This window comes from Engraulis encrasicolus, chromosome 10 (assembly GCF_034702125.1).
Source record: "Engraulis encrasicolus isolate BLACKSEA-1 chromosome 10, IST_EnEncr_1.0, whole genome shotgun sequence".
NCBI lineage: Eukaryota > Metazoa > Chordata > Actinopteri > Clupeiformes > Engraulidae > Engraulis > Engraulis encrasicolus.
Window position 1 is genome coordinate 4,406,336 of NC_085866.1, and position 19,656 is coordinate 4,425,991.

At 44.7% G+C, this 19,656-nt stretch overlaps 1 protein-coding gene across 1 annotated transcript in view; it reads right to left on the bottom strand.

The window, feature by feature from the left end:
• Positions 1-19,656, bottom strand: part of itpr3 (inositol 1,4,5-trisphosphate receptor, type 3) — a 67,417-nt gene that overhangs the window by 14,550 nt on the left and 33,211 nt on the right. Inside the window, exons 31-47 of the mRNA XM_063207908.1 lie at positions 18,041-18,292; positions 17,247-17,372; positions 16,378-16,503; positions 15,988-16,108; positions 15,204-15,385; positions 14,299-14,447; positions 13,405-13,513; positions 12,385-12,463; positions 11,519-11,691; positions 9,823-9,985; positions 8,612-8,817; positions 3,678-3,878; positions 3,258-3,368; positions 2,780-2,875; positions 2,103-2,210; positions 1,474-1,560; positions 624-734 (exon numbers count right to left, since the gene is read on the bottom strand). Of these exons, the coding sequence (XP_063063978.1) occupies positions 624-734; positions 1,474-1,560; positions 2,103-2,210; positions 2,780-2,875; positions 3,258-3,368; positions 3,678-3,878; positions 8,612-8,817; positions 9,823-9,985; positions 11,519-11,691; positions 12,385-12,463; positions 13,405-13,513; positions 14,299-14,447; positions 15,204-15,385; positions 15,988-16,108; positions 16,378-16,503; positions 17,247-17,372; positions 18,041-18,292 (2,400 nt within the window). The remainder of the gene's footprint in view (positions 1-623; positions 735-1,473; positions 1,561-2,102; positions 2,211-2,779; positions 2,876-3,257; positions 3,369-3,677; positions 3,879-8,611; positions 8,818-9,822; positions 9,986-11,518; positions 11,692-12,384; positions 12,464-13,404; positions 13,514-14,298; positions 14,448-15,203; positions 15,386-15,987; positions 16,109-16,377; positions 16,504-17,246; positions 17,373-18,040; positions 18,293-19,656) is intronic.

Here is a 19,656-nt window from a genome sequence, read left to right on the forward strand (position 1 = left end):
CTACCGTACTTGTACCTCGATCTGTGCCGTGTGTTTAAGGCTACCGTACTTGTACCTCGATCTGTGCCGTGTGTTTAAGGCTACCATACTTGTACCTCGATCTGTGCTGTGTGTGTGTGTGTGTGTTTGAGGCCTTCAGTACCGCAATCTGTGCTGTGTGTTTGAGGCCTTCAGTACCGCAATCTGTGCTGTGTGTTTGAGGACTATTTGTGTTGAGGCCTACTGTGCTTAAGACCTACCGTACCTCGATCTGTGCTGTGTGTGTTTAAGGCCAACAGTACCCCAATTTTGTGCTGTTTGTTTGTATGAGGTCTACACTACTGTACCTCAATATGTGCTGTGTGTGTGTGTGTGAGGTTTACTGTACCTCGATCTGTGCTGTGTGTTTGAAGGCTACACTACCGTACCTCAATCTGTGCTGTGTGTGTGTGTGTGTGTGTGTGTGTGTGTTTTGAGGCCTACACTACCGTACCTCGATCTGTGCTGTGTGTGTGTGTGTGTGTGTGTGTGTGTGTGTGTGGTCTACACTACCGTACCTCGATCTGTGCTGTGTGTGTGTGTGTGTGTGTATGTGTGTGTATGTGTGTGTATATATGTGTGTGTGTGTGTGTGGTCTACTGTACCTCGATCTGAGCCGTGTGTTTGTCGTAAAACTCCAGTGGCTCCTCCTCCGGCTTCTCCTCCTGGCCGCCAGACGTCAGCATCTGGGAGAACTGCCTGTTGTTCAGGGTCAGCTGCAGGACACACACACACACACACACACGCACGCACACACACGCACACACACACACACACACACACACACACACACACACACACACACACACCACCAAGATCAGGGTCAGCTGGGAACACACACACACACACACACACGCACACACGCACACGCACACGAACACACACATGCACACGCACACGCACACACACTCATATTTAGGGTGAGCAGGGAATACATAACACAACCCAGTTAGATTGAATCACATGCGTACCATGCACGCACGCACGCACGCACACTTGCATACATAGTCCCACTCACATACACACACACACACACACACACACACACACACACACACACACACACACACACACACACACACACACACACACACACACACACACACACACACACACACACACACCATCATGTTCAGGGTGAGCTGGGAATACATACACAACCAAGTATGCTTGGATACACGTGCACACACTCACGGACGCACACACACACAGACACACACACACCATCAAAATCTGGGTGAACTGGGAATACATACAAAACCCAGTTAGCTTAGATGCGTGCGGGCACGCACGCACGCACATCACACGCCCACATGCATGCACGCAAGCGTGCACACACACACGCGCACACACGCGCACACACACACACACACACACACACACACACACACACACACACACACACACACACACACACACACACACACACACTTCAAATAGACAAGCATAGCGTACCATGGAGCCAATGCCTTCCTCTTCATCATCCTTGCTCTTCTTTTGAGGTTTCAGGAGGCTCAGCAGGATTTTATTGTGCCTTGCCAACTGTAAGGGAGAGGAAGATAAGGTCCAAGGCTTATTATATCACAATATTGATATCTAGTGCATTAGTACACGTGTAACTACTGTATGTATATGATACACATGACATTCAAAATAGTTGCTCACCTGAGCTGACTCAAAAGCAAATTGAAATCTTTATCAGCTTAAAGATGTTTGCGAAAGATTTCAAACTGAACCCCTAGTTCTGGGCCAAACTCTTGACATGATGTGTATGTGTGTGTACTGTACTTAAAAAAAAACAACTTGTGCACTTGTTGTTCTGTATATTTCCTGTGCACTTCGGATCTGCTAGTGATGTTGGCTATGATCATGTCCTTTATTGTACAGTAAGTCGCTGAGGTTGAAAAGCATCTGCCAAATGCAATGTTATGTAATAATATTATAATGAAGTTGAATCTTTCTCGCCAAGTGTGAACAGGCCCACCGGCGGGCCCGTCTGCGCAAAACGGCTTCATGTCTATCTACTTGGGTAAAAACTGCTATCAAACTGTGCACATTTTGACCCATAGATGGCACTGCTGTACCTGCAAAGCGAGGATGTAGATGTTGTGTCCAACTTCTTGTGGTAAAACCTCCCCTTCTTCTTCGGTCTCTTCTGTTTCTTGTAGATACGCTTTCTTGATAACCTCCACCTGCGAGGAGGCATGCACAAACATTTGTAATTGCAATACTTCAAACACTACGTAATAACAGACATTATCAGCTAGGTCCTGACTGTAAATGTTTGCCCACACTAAGCCTTATCCTTACAAAGAAATGCCTGGAGAGAAGGGCAAACTTGGACAATTGAGCTGGTATTTATTCGGGGTAAATTGAAAAAAAGAAATCAGCAGCATATTTTACAGTACAATGGTATGACAAAGCTGTATTCATCCATTGGTGCTTTCTAATGCAAATGTAAAATAGTTACAGTAAGTATGAATTTAGATTTCTGGCGGTATTCCTCCACGCTTATTCAACACAAGTGAAAGTAGAAAGAGGATCAGGGCTCTAAATTAACACCAGCCAACCAGCCAAATGCAGGTGAAGTTTCAGTTTGGCTGGTAGAAAATACCACCTTATAGTACTAGCCACTTTGACCCATTAGTGAGTGTGTGTTTGGCTAGTAAAATTAGCATCTAGTACTAGTCATTTTGGTTGGTGATGAGAAAGGTTAATTTAGAGCCCTGAAGAGGATAGATTCCATAAAAAAAGTCCAAACCAGTTCCCGGGGTCGGAGATTAAGCAGGATCCGCTCAGCGTTCTCGCTGTCATGCCGACTCTCCATCAACGCCAGCAGCAGCTTGGAGGCGTTGTCCTGAAATGGGAATGTCAGCCAGTCAGGCATTAAAGGGAATGGCAGTCAGGATCAGAGCAGAGTGAACGTAGCCTCTCAGTACACACTACTCACTCATACTGTATGTAAAACGCTACACTGTTCACTGACAAAAACCTAACTGTACAACATTACTAATGGTAGGGCACTGGGTTACTACGTCAGCGACCCAGGTTCAATTCCGACCTGGGTCATTTGCCAATCCTTCCTCATCTATCTCTCCCCACTCATTTCCTGTCTCTCCTCCACTGTCCTGTCAAAAATAAAGGCAAAAACACTTTTTTTAACACTTGATGTTGAATCGTGCATCTTTCCATTACCTAAACCTGTGCCTCCACATACTGCAAATAAGAGCAGATCAAACCTTCAGTTGCAGGACCATCTCCATGCGGTAGCGACAGAGAGGGCTGATGTCATTCAGGATGAGGGCCGTTATGATGTCAATGCCATTACACTCATGGGTCACAATGCAGGTCTTTGAGGAGAAACACATAGAGAATTAAATACTATTATTTTTTGTACATCAATCATTAGCAATTCACTTATTCATCAATATCAAATCCGTCCATCAGCGTGCATGCAGCTGTAATAAAATGTAATGGTTCCTAACAGTAACAAGCTTTTCTGATAAAACCACCAAGTTGCCAGATACATCATTGAGGTCTTCAGTAATGACCAGATTTTAGATCAATGCAATTCCTGATATGGAGTTATAAATAGCAGTTGAAACAGAAGCCATTCCTTCCTTCAGAGATTAAAACTATTCCAACATTGGGAAACTAACCTGGTTCTCCTGACAGGGCCCCTGGCAGTACTCTGTGAGTGTCTCCAGAGTCTGAATGATGAGGTCCACGTTCCTCTCGTTGATGTAGAAGCCGAGCAGCCCCAGGCCCCCCGTGGTGCTGCCACACATGATGTCCAGGAACTGCAGCGTCTCGCACACCAGGTTGTAGTTGGTCTTATTGTTCTGACAGCGGAGGAAGTTCTGGAATAAATAAACAAACAAACAAACAAATTGAGCACAAATCTTGATATCTATAGTTCCAAAGATGTCCGTTGAAAACAGTGGTTTCCCTTGACATAAAATCAGCAGTATTGATTAGATATTTTTTTTTACAATTTCCATGGTATTAATGGTACTAATGTAATAGTGGTTAAAAATGTGACTTTACAGCAGGGGTGAAAGTAGATGCGTAGCACCGGAAAGAGGATAGGTTTACTGCTCCCAAAAACCTGCATTTGACTTTCAAGCCTGGGCCCACCGTAGAATAGGCTACTTGAGAGCGACACGGCGGCAGCCCTTGGGGAATAGCCATGTTAAAGAGCAACGCAACGTGAGCACTGGGGAACTGCCATGTTAACCCTTTTTTCGAAAAAATAATCAAGGAAACATAGACGTAGAAATACCATTCCTGACCACATTTGTTCATGTGCACTTTGTGACCTGTGCGGTGAACTTGCAATATTTCTGTTCAGTCAAAGAGCCATGACCACCAGTGTGACCCAAATGTTGAAGCTGCAGTGAACTTTATAGACAGAATAGAATATTTCTGTTCAGCCGAAGCGTGAACACACCAGTGCAAGGAAGATAGGGGACAGAGCGAGTGAGGGACAGACGTGAGAAACGAGAGGATGGTTATAAAGCCACAGGTGCAGAGAAAACAGAACAATCCACTGACCTAGGAAGTCACAGGTGCAGAGAAAACAGAACAATCCACTGACCTAGGAAGCCACCGGTGACATACTCTACTCTAGTCTAGGTCAGTGGATTGTTCTGTTTTCTCTGTAGGCCTACCTGTAGGTTTTTTCTTTTTTTTTTTGCACTGAGGAAAGTCCAGGAGGACTGAAACGTTTGCACCTTTTATTTTCTTTTTTTCACCCTTCTGGGCTCCACCAAGTACAAAAAACACTCTGAAAAAACACTCTGTTTGAGTGGTCATTCTGTGTGCGAGTAACCCCTGCAAACATTCTCTGTAGGCCTACCTGTGGGTTAGCTCCGTCTTTTTGTCTCTCTCTCGCTCACCCCCTCCTCCCTCTCCCTTGCACTGGTGTGTTCACCCAAACTTCATTTTCTTAGTCCATGTGGATAGTGTCTGCTAAATACTGTGGGCCTAACTAACTGCCTGATTATCCACTGGCAGGCCAAAAGAGCAGTAATAAGACTAATTAAAGCCGCGAGCGGCGATGACGGGCCCTCGCACCTACGGCTCAAGGCATATCGCCCCAAATCCCATCACATCCTGCCCAAAACAAAAATGGAGTCTCTAAGACGTTTGGTTCACGAGATAAAGATTTTTAAGAACTCCACTTTTACTGCAGTTCATTTGACTACCACATGGTGGCGCTATATCAGGTTGCCATAGTAGGCATATAGAAAAAGGTTTATATTCATTATATGCATGAACACATGCATTTGCACTGTTTTGAAAACACTGCAAACTAAAAGAGTGGCCAACTTCCTGTTTCAATAAGAGGTCCAATTATCTCACTTCCTGTTGGGCGTGGCCATGTCACTGCATGACATTTTTGTTCGTTTTAGTCAGATACACATTCATAAAAATTTTGAAGTCCGTAGCTTGAACTTCATGCCGAACCCGCTCCATAGGCCCATGACTTAAGGGGGCGCTACAGAGCCCATGTACTGAGTTAGGGGCGGGGCTTGTTTGGAGAGGTACGTGCTGCCCTATCAAACACCTGTGTGAAGTAACTTTGAAAGATATGCATGGAAACCCCCTCAGAAAGGGCACATTTTTCTGTGATTTTTTTCACCAGAATTCATCAAGCCGCCATCTTGTTTTCTTACAACATATTGAAAATTCCTTTGCAATATCTAATCTGCAATGTCTTAAGATCATTTACAAATTGAAACGAAACCGAACAGTTGTACGGTTCAGGACAAGTACATCAAAGTTCGTGGTATGAAAATTTTGTCGCATGTCAAAAGTTGCATTTCATGTCCAATTACCTCACTTCCTGTTGGGTGTGGCCATGGCATCCTAAAGACTTTTTTGATTGGCTTAGTGAGATACACACACACACACAAATTTTGGAGTCCGTAGCTTCAACTTTATGCCGGTCCCACCCCATAGGCCCATGACTTAAGGGGGCGCTACAGAGCCCATGTGCTGACTAAGGGGTGGGGCTTGTTTTGTGAGGTACGTTGTGTCCTACCAAACAACTGTGCAAAGCAACATTGAAATATATGCATGGCAACCCCCTCAGAAAGGGCATAGTGGAGGCACATTTTCTGTCATTTTTTCATCAGAATACATCAAGCCGCCATCTTGTTTTCTTACAACATATTGAAAATTCCTTCGCAATATATCATCTGCCATGTCTTAAGATCATTTACAAAATGAAACGAAACCGAACAGTTGTACGGTTCAGGACAAGTACATCAAAGTTCGTGGTATGACAATTTTGTCGCATGTCAAAAGTTGCATTTCATGTCCAATTACCTCACTTCCTGTTGGGTGTGGCCATGGCATCCTAAAGACTTTTTTGATTGGCTTAGTGAGATACACACACAAAAAAATTTTGGAGTCCGTAGCTTCAACTTTATGCCGGTCCCACCCCATAGGCCCATGACTTAAGGGGGCGCTACAGAGCCCATGTGCTGACTAAGGGGTGGGGCTTGTTTTGTGAGGTACGTTGTGTCCTACCAAACAACTGTGCAAAGCAACATTTAAATATATGCATGGCAACCCCCTCAGAAAGGGCATAGTGGAGGCACATTTTCTGTCATTTTTTCATCAGAATACATCAAGCCGCCATCTTGTTTTCTTACAACATATTGAAAATTCCTTCGCAATATATCATCTGCAATGTCTTAAGATCATTTACAAAATGAAACGAAACCGAACAGTTCTACGGTTCAGGACAAGTACATCAAAGTTCATGGTATGACAATTTTGACGTATGTCAAAAGTTGAATTTCTAGTCCAATTACCTCACTTCCTGTTGGGTGTGGTCATGGCATCTTAAAGACTTTTTTGATTGGCATAGTGAGATACACACACAAAAATTTTTTGGAGTCCGTAGCTTCAACTTTATGCCGGTCCCACAAAATAGGCCCATGATTTAAGGGGGCGCTACAGAGCCCATGTCCTGAGTTAAGGGTGGGGCTTATTTTGAGAGGTACGTTGTGTCCTACAAAACACCTGTGCAAAGCAACTTTGAAAGATATGCATGGCAACCCCCTCAGAAAGGGCACAGTGGAGGCACATTTTCGGTCATTTTTTCATCAGAATACATCAAGCCGCCATCTTGTTTTCTTACAACATATTGAAAATTCCTTTGCAATATATCATCTGCGATGTCTTAAGATCATTTACAAATTGAAACGAAACCAAACAGTTGTACGGTTTAGGACAAGTACATCAAAGTTCATGGTATGACAATTTTGTCGTATGCCAAAAGTTGACAAAAGTTCAACTTTAGCTCCAATTACCTCACTTCCTGTTGGGTGTGGCCATGGCACCTTAAAGACTTTTTTGCTTGTCTTGGTGAGTTATACAAGCACAAACAATTTGGTGCCGTTAGCTTCAACTTTATGCCGGTCCCGCCCCATAGGCCCATGACTTAAGGGGGCGCTACTGAGCCCGTCGGCCGATTTGGGGGCTGAGCTTTATTGGAGTCCATCGTGCCACCATATCCAACACCTGTGCCAAGTTTCGTTCAAAGTTACGCATGGCAACCACCTCAAAAATAGCCCGACGTGCGGGAAAAATGTATCACAAAGCAAGAACAATAGGGCCTCGCACCCTCCGGTGCTTGGGCCCTAATAAGTAATAAGAAGACTAACGGTAGGGACACATACACGCCAATTTGCGAACTTTGCAGGCGAAGGCAGGCGAAGGCAAGCGAAGGCAAGCGAACAGGAGCGAAGCAAAGCAAAATTATTAAAGAAAGTTTAATGTTATGCAAATGAGGAGCGAATTCGCCTGCCGCGGCGCAATCAAATCAACAACATAACTGTTCCATTCCATTTGATTCGCCGTGGCGACCTGATGACGGTTGGATTTTGTCTCTCTTCGCTTCGCCTCTCTTCGCCTCCTATGTGTCCCTACCGTAATGGTTAAGAAGATGGACTTCGAATCCTACCCTTTTACTCCCTACCACACTCCACACTCCACACTCGAGCAAGACACCTAACCCCCCACACTGCTTCAGGGACTGTAACCAATACCCTGTAAATAAGTGTCATTTGTTTTGGGGGGGAAAAGCATCAGTTAAGTAAAATGTAATGTAATGTACTGTAAGTTACCTGCAGGTCCTGGTTGTGATTAATAATAAGTCACTGTGTGTTTGGCTAGTGACATTAGCATCTGCTAATAATTTTGGCTGGTGATGAAAAAAGTTCATTTAGAGTCTTGAATGTAATGTATGTCACCTGTAGGTCCTGGTTGTGGTATATAATAATAATAATATGTCACCTGCAGGTCCTGGTTGTGGTATATAATAATAATAATAAGTCAGCTGCAGGTCCTGGTTGTGATTAATAATAAGTCACCTGCAGGTCCTGGTTGTGGTATATAATAATAATAATAATAAGTCACCTGCAGGTCCTGGTTGTGGTATATAATAATAATAATAATATGTCACCTGCAGGTCCTGGTTGTGGTATATAATAATAATAATAATATGTCACCTGGTTGTGATTAATAATATGTCACCTGCAGGTCCTGGTTTTGGTATATAATAATAATAATAAGTCACCTGCAGGTCCTGGTTGTGGTTTTCGCAGAGCAGCTGCAGGAAGCGCAGGATGGGCTTCATGATGGTGACTGAGGGCCCCATCTCGATCTCGATCTCCTGCTCCGGCTGCTCGGGGGCGGCCGCTGCTGCTGCTGTTGCCGGGGCGATGGAGGAGGCGGGGCCGAAGGGGAGCAGGGAAGCAGAGGAGAGACCCAGCTGCTGCGACCCTGAGGAGGAAGGGAGGTGTTACATTACATCACATTAAATAACATTAAATTACAGGGAAGATACCCAGACCCAGCTGCTGTGACCCTGACAAGGGAGAGAGTCAGTTGGGGCGTCAGACTTGTAGCCCAAAGGTTGCCGGTTCGACTCCCGACCCGCCAGGTTTGTGGGGGAAGTAATTAACCAGTGCTCTCCACCATCCTCCTCCATGACTGAGGTACCCTGAGCATGGTACCGTCCCACCGCACTGCTCCCTTGGGGTGCCATTGAGGGCTGCCCCCTTGCGCGAGTGAGGCATAAATGCAATTTCGTTGTGTGCACTGTGCAGTGTTCACTTGTGTGCTGTGTCACAATGACAATGAGAGTTGGAGTTTCCCAGTTGGGCTTTCGGCTTTTTGCCTTCAGAAGTATTACTGCAAAAATACACCAAGCGCCGACTTGAGAGATTCCAGCGAAGGAAGTAACTGACTTTGTATTGAGTCGTTGGTGAGCGAAGAGACAAAAGCGATTTGTACAACTAGGGCCTATTTGGGCGACTTGGGCAACAGTTTGTAGTTGGACTTGAGGGAATATTAATCAAATAAGCTATGATGCAGTTCGGTGACAGATGTCACAGCCATAAGAATGTCAGAATACTTGTATTCTGCTTTTAACGGACATACTCTGTCGCTTCCCTCGCTTGTTTCGGTCCTCGGACAAGTAAAACTTTACACAAAAAAGACCTGAGGTGTGTGGATGTCTCCTTTTTGTACAGAAACTACAGTAAATCTCACCAGTCCAAGTGGCACTGTGGCGCAGCACGCTAAGCCCCCCACATTTGGGCTTGCATGCCCATGGGGACCCCGGTTCGTATCCGGACGAGGTCATTTCCCAACCCTACCCCATCTCACTCCACATTCACTTCCTGTCACTCTCCACTGTCCTATCTGCAATAAAGGCAAAAAAAGCCCATAAAAAAATATCTAAAAAAAATAAATTAAAAAAATCTGTGACTCAGTAAATCTGACCAGGTTCCAGGTCCTGCTCGTCTCTGGCCTTGCTGCTCATCTCGCCCACGTTGACGGACACCGTGGCCTTGATCTCCATCTGGGCGTCCTTCAGACGGTCGTTCAGGACCTTGAAGAACGGCTCGCTCTTATTGTCGCCCATCATCAACTTGTAGAAAGAGTTCTGAGTGCATGGTAAATAAAAAAGGGACATATAATATACGTATGTTAAGGATGTATTTTCAGTGCATGTATAACTTAAATTAAAGCTGGCAAGGATTACATGCATGTCATCAGGAGGTTTGAAAAAAAAAAAAAAAGCCAAGGTAAAAACAGATAAACACCCATAACCTGCTGTTACAACGTTGTGCAAAACATGCAATTCCTTCCAGCAGTCACCATTTTGAGTCACCAGGATCTAAAAATAGAACATAACACTTAACCCTCTGCAATGCTTGTTGCCTACTCAAAAAAAATCCCCTGTTCAACTTTGCCCCAATTGATAGACGTGCCTGCCCTGTGCTGTGCGTAGTCTTAGAAACCTAGAGCTATGCAAATGTGGTGGTGCCGCCCCATGCAAAGGATGTGGTTAAATCTGCAGCGATCCGCTTTGTTTACCTGAACATCTGTGTTTCCAAACCTGGGGGTCAGGACCCCTCGGGGGGTCGCGGATGTACTGAAGGGGGGTCGCAGACAAATGGACTTGTAATCACCTGTATGTTTAACAGATGCTGTCTGTATGGCTATAACTATGTCCTCCTTTGTTAGTCGCTTTGGCTATAAAGGGTCTGCCAAATGTAATGTAATGTAATGTAATTCATGCTGTCCTGTGTATTTCTAGCAATATTAGTGGACAAATTATGAATGGAAAATCTAGCAATATTAATGGACAAAAAAATGCCTTGGCAATTTTTTTGTCCATTAATGTTTCTATATTTTCCACTAATAGTTGTTCCACTGATATTGCTAAAAATGCATTGCTAGGCTAGAGTAAGAGTATGGTGGGTGGGGGGGAGTCCTGAAAATATTCTGAAGTCCAAAAGGGGTCCCCACTGAAAAAGTTTGGGAACCCCTGGTGTACAGTACCTGACTATCTGTGTTTCCGCTCTCCAGGAGGCAGATGGAAAATACAATTTTCTCACTCATGATGAGTACTTAGAATTTAATGGTGGAGGTAAGTATTCATGGAAACAGTAACATTTGTGAATGGGCAGCATGAATTCTGGCAATAAACTACTAAAAATATTACACCTGAATGTCTGTGTTCCCGCCCTCCAGTAGGCATATGGCCAGCTGAATACACTCCTAGAAGGTCTTGTTGCTCTTGGTGCTCATCACCAGGTCCGTAAACAGTTTGTTTTCCTCAGTGGACCTCATCCTAAGCCTCCCAACGCCCCCTTGGCCTCATCAAAAGCCTGCCAACGCCCCCCTTATAATGACCCCAATGACAACTAAGCACTGCCCCCTCTCAACTGTATCCTCAACGCCCCCATAGGGCTCTCTGATGCCCCCTGAGGGGCTGTACAAAAAGGTGCAGGTTTGGCTTGGAAAGTGGTGGGGACATTACAATGGCATATTGTCTGGTCAAGCTATTTTTGCATTATATTTGTGAAAAAGTAGTGGGGACAAGCTAGGTTTATCTCAAAAGTGGTATGGACATGTAACCACCATCCACCTAAATTTACACCCAACACCCCGTTGAGAGCCACTGCTATACCTGAATATCTGTGTTTCCGCCCTCCAGTAGGCATATGGCCAGCTGGATACACTCCTGGAAGATCTTGTCGCTCTTGGTGCTCATCACCAGGTCCGTAAACAGTTTGGTCCCGCCCACTTTGTCCAGCCGACACTGCACCGCAGCTACGGCCGCCCAATCACAGTCATCGCCTCCTGAGGACGGACACAACGTGGCAAATAAATTAACCAATCACAGTCATCGCCTCCTGCGGACTGACACAACATGGCAAATACATTAACCAATCACAGTCATCGCCTCCTGAGGACAGACACAACATGCCAAATACATTAACCAATCACAGTCATCGCCTCCTGAGGACCGACACAACATGGGAAATAAATTAACCAATCACAGTCATCGCCTCCTGAGGATGGACACAACATACTAAATACATTAATGACAAAAAAAGTAGAGAATGCACGCACATAGGTAGTGCACATGTGCTGGACAAAACAAAAGAACTTAAAAGAAATAATAAATGTCCACAACACTGTTCAATACTATTGAGCGTCCGAAACAATGTGCCATTAAATATTTGGGAGCATTGAACAGTGTTGCGGACATTTATTGTTTCTTTTTAAATGAATGAATGAATCACAGCTGAGTGCATTAAGCCATGGCTGAGTGTGTTGCTGCCAGAATGGCAATGACCAAGTTGCAATGCATTACTTAGGACTATGACGAACTATGGAAGCAAAGTTGTTTCAATGAGCCAAAAGATAATCAACATTTGACTAAACCGTCAAAAAGTTGAAACATTTTTACAATTTTCAATGCGAAGACTCGTCAACAGGAAAATATCAGGATGTCAAGAGAACAATTTGTCAAGTTCCTGGCAATGTTACCTGTTCCTTTGATCTCGGGAATTTCTTTTCTGTTGCTGTACAGATAGTTCAGCAGTAGCACTTTCCTTAGCGTCATCCCCTGAAAACAGAAACATCATGTCATGTCATTCTCAGCAATAGCACTTTCCTCAGGGTCATCCCCTGAAAACAGAAACATAACGTCATTCTTTGCTTACACAGTCACAAGACACCCAAACTTATGCAAATATTAGGAGCACTGTGTTGCATCGCCCCATAGCATGAATACAGGTAAGTGATTTACCCATGAGGAGGACCCAGTCTGAATAACAACAGGAGTTAATGATTAGGGAGGTGGTGTTAAGATTAGAGGGTTGCAGGTTCAAATCCCACCTTTACCTCCCCATACACCTCCATTCATGCCTAAAGTGCCCTGCAGCAAGGTGCCTAAACCCACATTGCTCCATGGACTGTAACCAATGCCCTGTGTTACCCAATGTCACTTTGGGTAAAAGAGTCAGCTAAGTGTAATGTAATGTAATGTATTGTAATGTGATGTAATCTCTCTCTCACTACTTTCCTGTTCAAAATCTTCACTGTCCTGTCTCTATGAAGACATTGCAGTCCCATATATACTTTATGTAGTACATATGTAGACCTTTTAGTAGAGAAAGTGCGCTCAACTCCTAAATGTTTCTTACAAGGTCTTTGGGTGCGAGCAAACAGCAAAGTTCATGCATAGTAAAAAAGCCGCACTCCCGGATCAGTTTCTTGCAGTGAAGAAGGCTTAGGCCGAAACGTCAGTCTGTCTGCCATGCTAACCCAGTATTAAAACTGCAAGAAACTGATCCGGGAGTGCGACTTTTTTACTATACATGTACATATGTAGACCTACATACAGTATATGTATTTGTGCAGAGCCTTTGTTATAACCATACCCACACCAAAATTGAAATGGCTATATCTTAACCTGTTACTGTCTTAATCTGTTACTGCCCGCCAGCGACCCCATCTGTAGTAAGAGGCTACAAACAGATGTGACTATTGGTGAAACTGGTGAACCTTTTCATCGAAGTCGAGTGATCGGATCAGCATCTCCTGCAGTGTCCTGAGCACCTTAATGCACAACTTCTCCTCCGAGTTCATCAGCGCTTTGGTGTGCTGAATCAGCCTACAAGTAGACACACACACACACACACACACACACACACACACACACACACACACACACACACACACACACACACACACACACACACACACACACACACACGGCGCACACACACACACACACACACACACACACACACACACACACACACACACACACACACACACACACACACACGGGCGCACACACACACACACACACACACACACACACACACACACACACACACACACACACACACACACACACACACACACACACACACACACACACACACAATGGTGAATTGGTAGGTGTTCTAATGATGTTGGTCACCATTGCACACTCCCACAAACTCTCTCTGTCTCTCTCTCTCTCTCTGTATCTCTCTCTCTCTCTGTATCTCTCTCTCTCTGTATCTCTCTCTCTCTGTATCTCTCTCTCTCTCTCTCTCTCACACACACACACACACACACACACACACACACACACACGGCGCACACACACACACACACACACACACACACACACACACGGGCGCACACACACACACACACACACACACACACACACACACACACACACACACACACACACAATGGTGAATTGGTAGGTGTTCTAATGATGTTGGTCACCATTGCACACTCCCACAAACTCTCTCTGTCTCTCTCTCTGTCTCTCTCTCTTTGTCTCTCTCTCTCTCTGTATCTCTCTCTCTCTGTATCTCTCTCTCTCTGTATCTCTCTCTCACACTCTCGCTCTCCCTCGATCTCTCTCCCTCTCTCTCTCTCTCTCTCTCCACTCACTTGGATATGAATCCTCCTGATTCACAGCGTGTGCGGGCGTCTGTGCCCTCCAGGAAGAGCAGCTCTGGTTGGTGCATGACGTCCACCAGCACCGACAGCTCAGCGTTCACCAGCGGCTTCAGACGCTGCTCCAGGGTGTTGATGATGTCCTGAAACATAGGACACCAAGACTTAGACTGCCATGAAGAATATGCAGTATTATTACATTACACTTAGCTGACACTTTCATTGATTCAAAGCGACTTACAACTATTATTCTTTCAGGATATTGGTTACAGTCCCTGGAGCAATGCGGGGTTAGGTGCCTTGCTCAAGGGCACTTTAGCCATGGATGGAGGTGTAGGGAGAGGTCAGGGGGGATTAGAACCAGCGACCACTAGATTGAAAGACCAACTCTCTAACCACTAGGCCATGGCCACCCCGTGTGTATGTGTATGTGAAGTGAAGTGAAGTGAAGTGAAAGCCCACCTGGGAAACTCCAACTCTCATTGTCATTGTGACACTACACAGCACTCCACAGCACACTCCTCACAACGAAATTGCATTTATGCCTCACTCGTGCAAGGGTGCAGCCCCCAATTTGCACCTCAAGGGAGCAGTGAGGCGAGACGGTACCATGCTCAGGGTACCTCAGTCATGGAGGAGGATGGAGGAGAGCACTGGTTAATTACTCCTCCCACCAACTTGGTGGGTCGGTATTCGGACGGGCAACCTTTGGGCTACAAGTCTGATGCCCTAACCGCTTACCCATGACTGCCCATGTATGTATGTAATTTCAAAATAAAACAAAAAATGGAGAAGAACGAAAGCGCTGAGGTAATGATGCAATTGAGTGTTTCAAGACTGAATAGGTCCATAGATGGGCCCATCAGCAGTAAGAGGTTGTTTCCCCATATTCACTGCACCTGTAATTTCTCGATGATGTTCTTGTAGTCCCAGGGGTTGGTGGGTACGGTAGGGCGAGAGGAGCGCGAGGAGCTTTTGAGGCTGAGGTTGGCTCGGGAAAGGGAATTCGCGGAGATGGCGGCCAGAGTGATGTTCATCTGGGCCTCAAGCTCAAGCGGCAACGAGATGGAGCGACTCTTAGCTGCAGATACACAGGGTACAGGTAGACATGGAACAAAACAGCTAATTATAACACATGTAGGTAAACAGGGCTCTAAATTGACTTTTTTTGTCCCCAAGTAGAAGACTTGTGATCTACAGTACCTGCCATTTAAAATGACCTAATTTGATGTATAATGAGTACATTTCCATCTTGTATTTTGAGTAGTAAAGTCAAAGTACACACCGGTAGCTTTCTATCCACCCATTATCTCGGCGCGCACGTTTTTAGTAGATCTCACTTGCCAAGCACACACTCACTAATGGCTCAAAGTGGCTGGTAAGTTGGTCTTTTCTGCCAGCCAAACTGAACCAGCTTTTGGCCGGTTGGCTGAAGTTAATTTATAGCCCTGCATGTAAGGTGCAGTGTGGCAAAGGCAATGATTAGCTTGACATTGGCGCATAATTGTGTTCATAGTAAACCAGGCAGGTGTTAATTATACTGTAATATCTCCTAAAGCATTATTCTCATGCCATGCATTCAAATCAAGCTCATTCCCCGGCGCCCTGTATAAAGCCTATTGGCCTTATCAGCAAGATAGATAACCATCTTGGTTTGTGGTTGTGGTTGTGCGGTCTGCTCACCAGTGATGGCGAGTGTGCGAACGCAGGTGTCCACCATAGTTTTCTGTGCAGGCTGCAGCCAGGAACAGTCCAGCAGGCGCAAGCTAGCCTGGAGCAGCTGGCCCACAAGGTCGTGATGAGACTGCCAACACAATGACAAACAAGGAAAGTCATTAACGGTACCGGGTATAAAGAAATCAAAGTAGAGGACAGAGAATTTCATACCAAACAATATCAAAGTCAAAGTCAAAGACAAAGTTCTTTATTCGCCATTTGGAAATGGACAAGTAGTCCAGGCACATAGGAACTCTTGTGCAGGCCCTCAGAGTAAATGGATATAAATAGAAAAAAAAGAAAAAGACAAAAGACATTCAAATGAAAAGTTAAGGTTTCATAAATAGATTTTCGTACCTGTAGAGAGGCGCTGTTCTCAGAGAAAGGAGAGCTGAAAAAGGCATGAATGGTCTCCAGAACGGTGTTGATGACGTACTTCTCCAGCGCCGCATCGGGAATCCTTTTGTCTCGTCTTCCACTTATCTAAACCAAAACATCAATGTCAGAATAGTTTTACAAAAAACAAGTGCAATCAGAGAAGGCAACATAGCCCCAACTACTAGCTCATACCGTAGGTGCATGTGATGGCAGATTGCCATGGAAGTTCAACAGAGTGCTTTTATTCTCCATATGAGTCTGCAGACCAAATTTGGTAACAATCGAGATCATAACTCACTGGCTGCCAGCTATTTTCAAAACAAAGAGCCCCTTGCTGCCATGACTTCTTCAATATTTTCAGTGCTTTTTTTAAAGACCCACACAGAAAATTAAGTTCTGCCACCGACACAGTAAAACACTGCAGCCAGTTAAACATAAAAAAGTAAGTTGCCCTGCTGCCTGAAGTTTGTAAGTTTTGTAACTCAACTCGAGACTTGACTTAACTTGAGGCTTTCTCAAGTTGAGTTAACTTACAAATTTCAGGCAGCAGGGAAACTTACTTTTTTATGTGTAACTGGTTGCAATGTTTTACAGTGTACAGGATCGGTTCCTATATGTGTAGAAACCTGAATTTTTATACAAAGTTTTGGTAAGAATCGAGACCTTGACGACTGAGTGATGGACAAATCAATTGGGCTGACAAACAAACAGACAGGAGGAGAAACACACTGACAGGGCCAGTGCAATATCTGGACAAACTCTCGACATATTTCACATATTTGAAATAATAGGGACACTGTGTTTTATCGATCTCTGTTGTGTACATGCACATACTTGGTGTTTCTTACCTGTGCCATGCCGACGGTAAAGTCTTCAAACAGTCTCCAGATGTGGTTACTGGTGTATATTTCCTTCATCTCCACCTCCGTGTCGATATAGCAGTGGTTCACAAAGTTCACATACGCAATCTTAACCTGCAAAGGCACACAGTGAATGGTATTAGCGTACTACCAGAGATTCTTTAAGTATATAGAGATATGCCAAGTTGCCAACGTAATAGGCTGCTATGGGCACCTAACGTGACCAGGTTCCGGTCTGCCTAAAGGGGCGTGTCATAATATTCCTAGCATTGAATAGAACAGTCCTTAGGTCTGCCTAAAGGGGTATTTCCCCCCCTCCCTCTTGCAATAATAGAACCCGGAAACAATGGGCCAATGGAACCCCTCTCTCTCTACTCTCTCTGGTACTACTACTGGTACATAACTGTAACTGTAAGCAGGGCTCTGAATTAACGTTTTTCATCACCAGTCAATGGATGTTAATCCTACTGGCCAGCCATACACTCAACACCTAAGTGGTGGATTGTAAAGTATAATTCATACAAGTCTGGCTCATTTAAGTTTTTTTCACTGCTATTTATGAATGGTGTCTTGAGATGATAAGAATACAGTAGTATAGTACTGACAGGGTAAACCAACTTGGCACAGACAGACAGACAGAGAGACAGACAGACAGACAGACAGACAGACAGACAGACAGACAGAGAGACAGACAGACAGACAGACAGAAATGACAACAACATTGGGGTGAAAGTTTAAATAAAATCAATTTGCTTCTTGTCTGATCGTGTGAGTGAGGATACCTCCGTGATGCAGTCTTCATGCGTGACCACCCTCACGACGTCCTCTAGGGGCAGCAGAGAGGTGCACTTGATCTCCGTGTAGACGTTCTTGCCCTCGGCGCAGGCGGCCAGCAGCTCCACCAAGGAGATGTGATAGCGCAGGGGGCTGCCCTCAGTGATGCCCTCCCTGGCATCCACCATCAACTCCAGCATGGTGGAGAAGGAGCCGTGGTCATTGTAGAACACCACCACGTCGTCACCCGCATTGGTTAACTGCGTCAAGTGTAAAGGCTGGTCTTAGTTTTGATCATTGTTGTATTATAGTCAGACTAGACATATGGAAAAAAGTACCATAAAAAGATTTTGTTTAATTCTTAGAGTAGAATGAAGAGGTTGGTCACACTCGGGTTCTTCTTGCCTTTGTAATACTTACTAATAGAAAGCTGCTATGTAAAAAATGAAGTATCACATAGAAAAGAAGAACCTAGTGCGATCCATCAGTTCATTCTACGTTTTATTCAACTGGAGACGGATCAATGCGCAGCGTTATCAACTACTACTTGAGTTTTAGGGTCCATGAAGAAACTGATGACTTTGTAACGCATTTGTAGCGCATGATGTCACATTTTGACTCATTTGAGGGCATACGTACATCAGACGTAAAACATTGGAGTCTGCTCAAAGGTAGTCAGACCAGACGAGTTGGGATGAGACACTGTAGCCATATTTCGGATGCCAACTCCTCTCATCCGAAAGGTTTAGATGTGAGCTACTGGATTTCTTCCCAGTACTTGCTGCTCACAATTAATCTCTTTTGATAACGTGATCTGGATGAATGAAAATCTTTTTATTAACCCCTTAAGGCATTATAAAGTAGCTGTTACCAGAAGGGCAATGACCAAGTCGTAATGTATTACCAAAGGCCCCGTGCACTGTCATAGTAGTGTAGTACTATAGTAGTTAACTTTCAATGTCTATTACAGTGTGCCACAGGAGGTACAGTGTGCATTAAGGGGCTACGCCCTCTTATTTTTTGTTTGAGATGGGACAGTGTAGGAGAGATAGGAAGCGGGTTGGGACTAGAGAGAGGGACACCGGCGTAGCAGTCCAATGGCCAGATGTTGGAGCCACAGCAGGGCCGGATGAATGAAAATCTTGACAGACAAATGTCCTTATGTGTGTGTGTGTGTGTGTGTGTGTGTGTGTGTGTGTGTGTGTGTGTGTGTGTGTGTGTGTGTGTGTGTGTGTGTGTGTGTGTGTGTGTGTGTGTGTGTGTGTGTGTGTGTGTGTGTGTGTGTGTGTGTGTGTGTGTGTGTGTGCTCTACTTTACAAAAAAACAACAATTAACCAACCCTTCTTTGCATCTGCACTTGTGGTTCTGTATATTTCCTGTGTATCTGCTAGTGATGTGTTTGCTATGATTATGTCCTCGTTTGTAAGTCGCTTTGGTTATAAAGCATCTGCCCAAATGCAATGTAATGTAATGTAATGTAACAAATGTTCTCATTACATTGCATTTAGCTTACGCTTTCATTTATTCAAAGCGACTTACAACTATTATTTTTCAGGGTATTGGTTACAGTCCCTGGAGCAATGTGGGGTTAGGTGCCTTGCTCAAGGGCACTTCAGCCATGGAT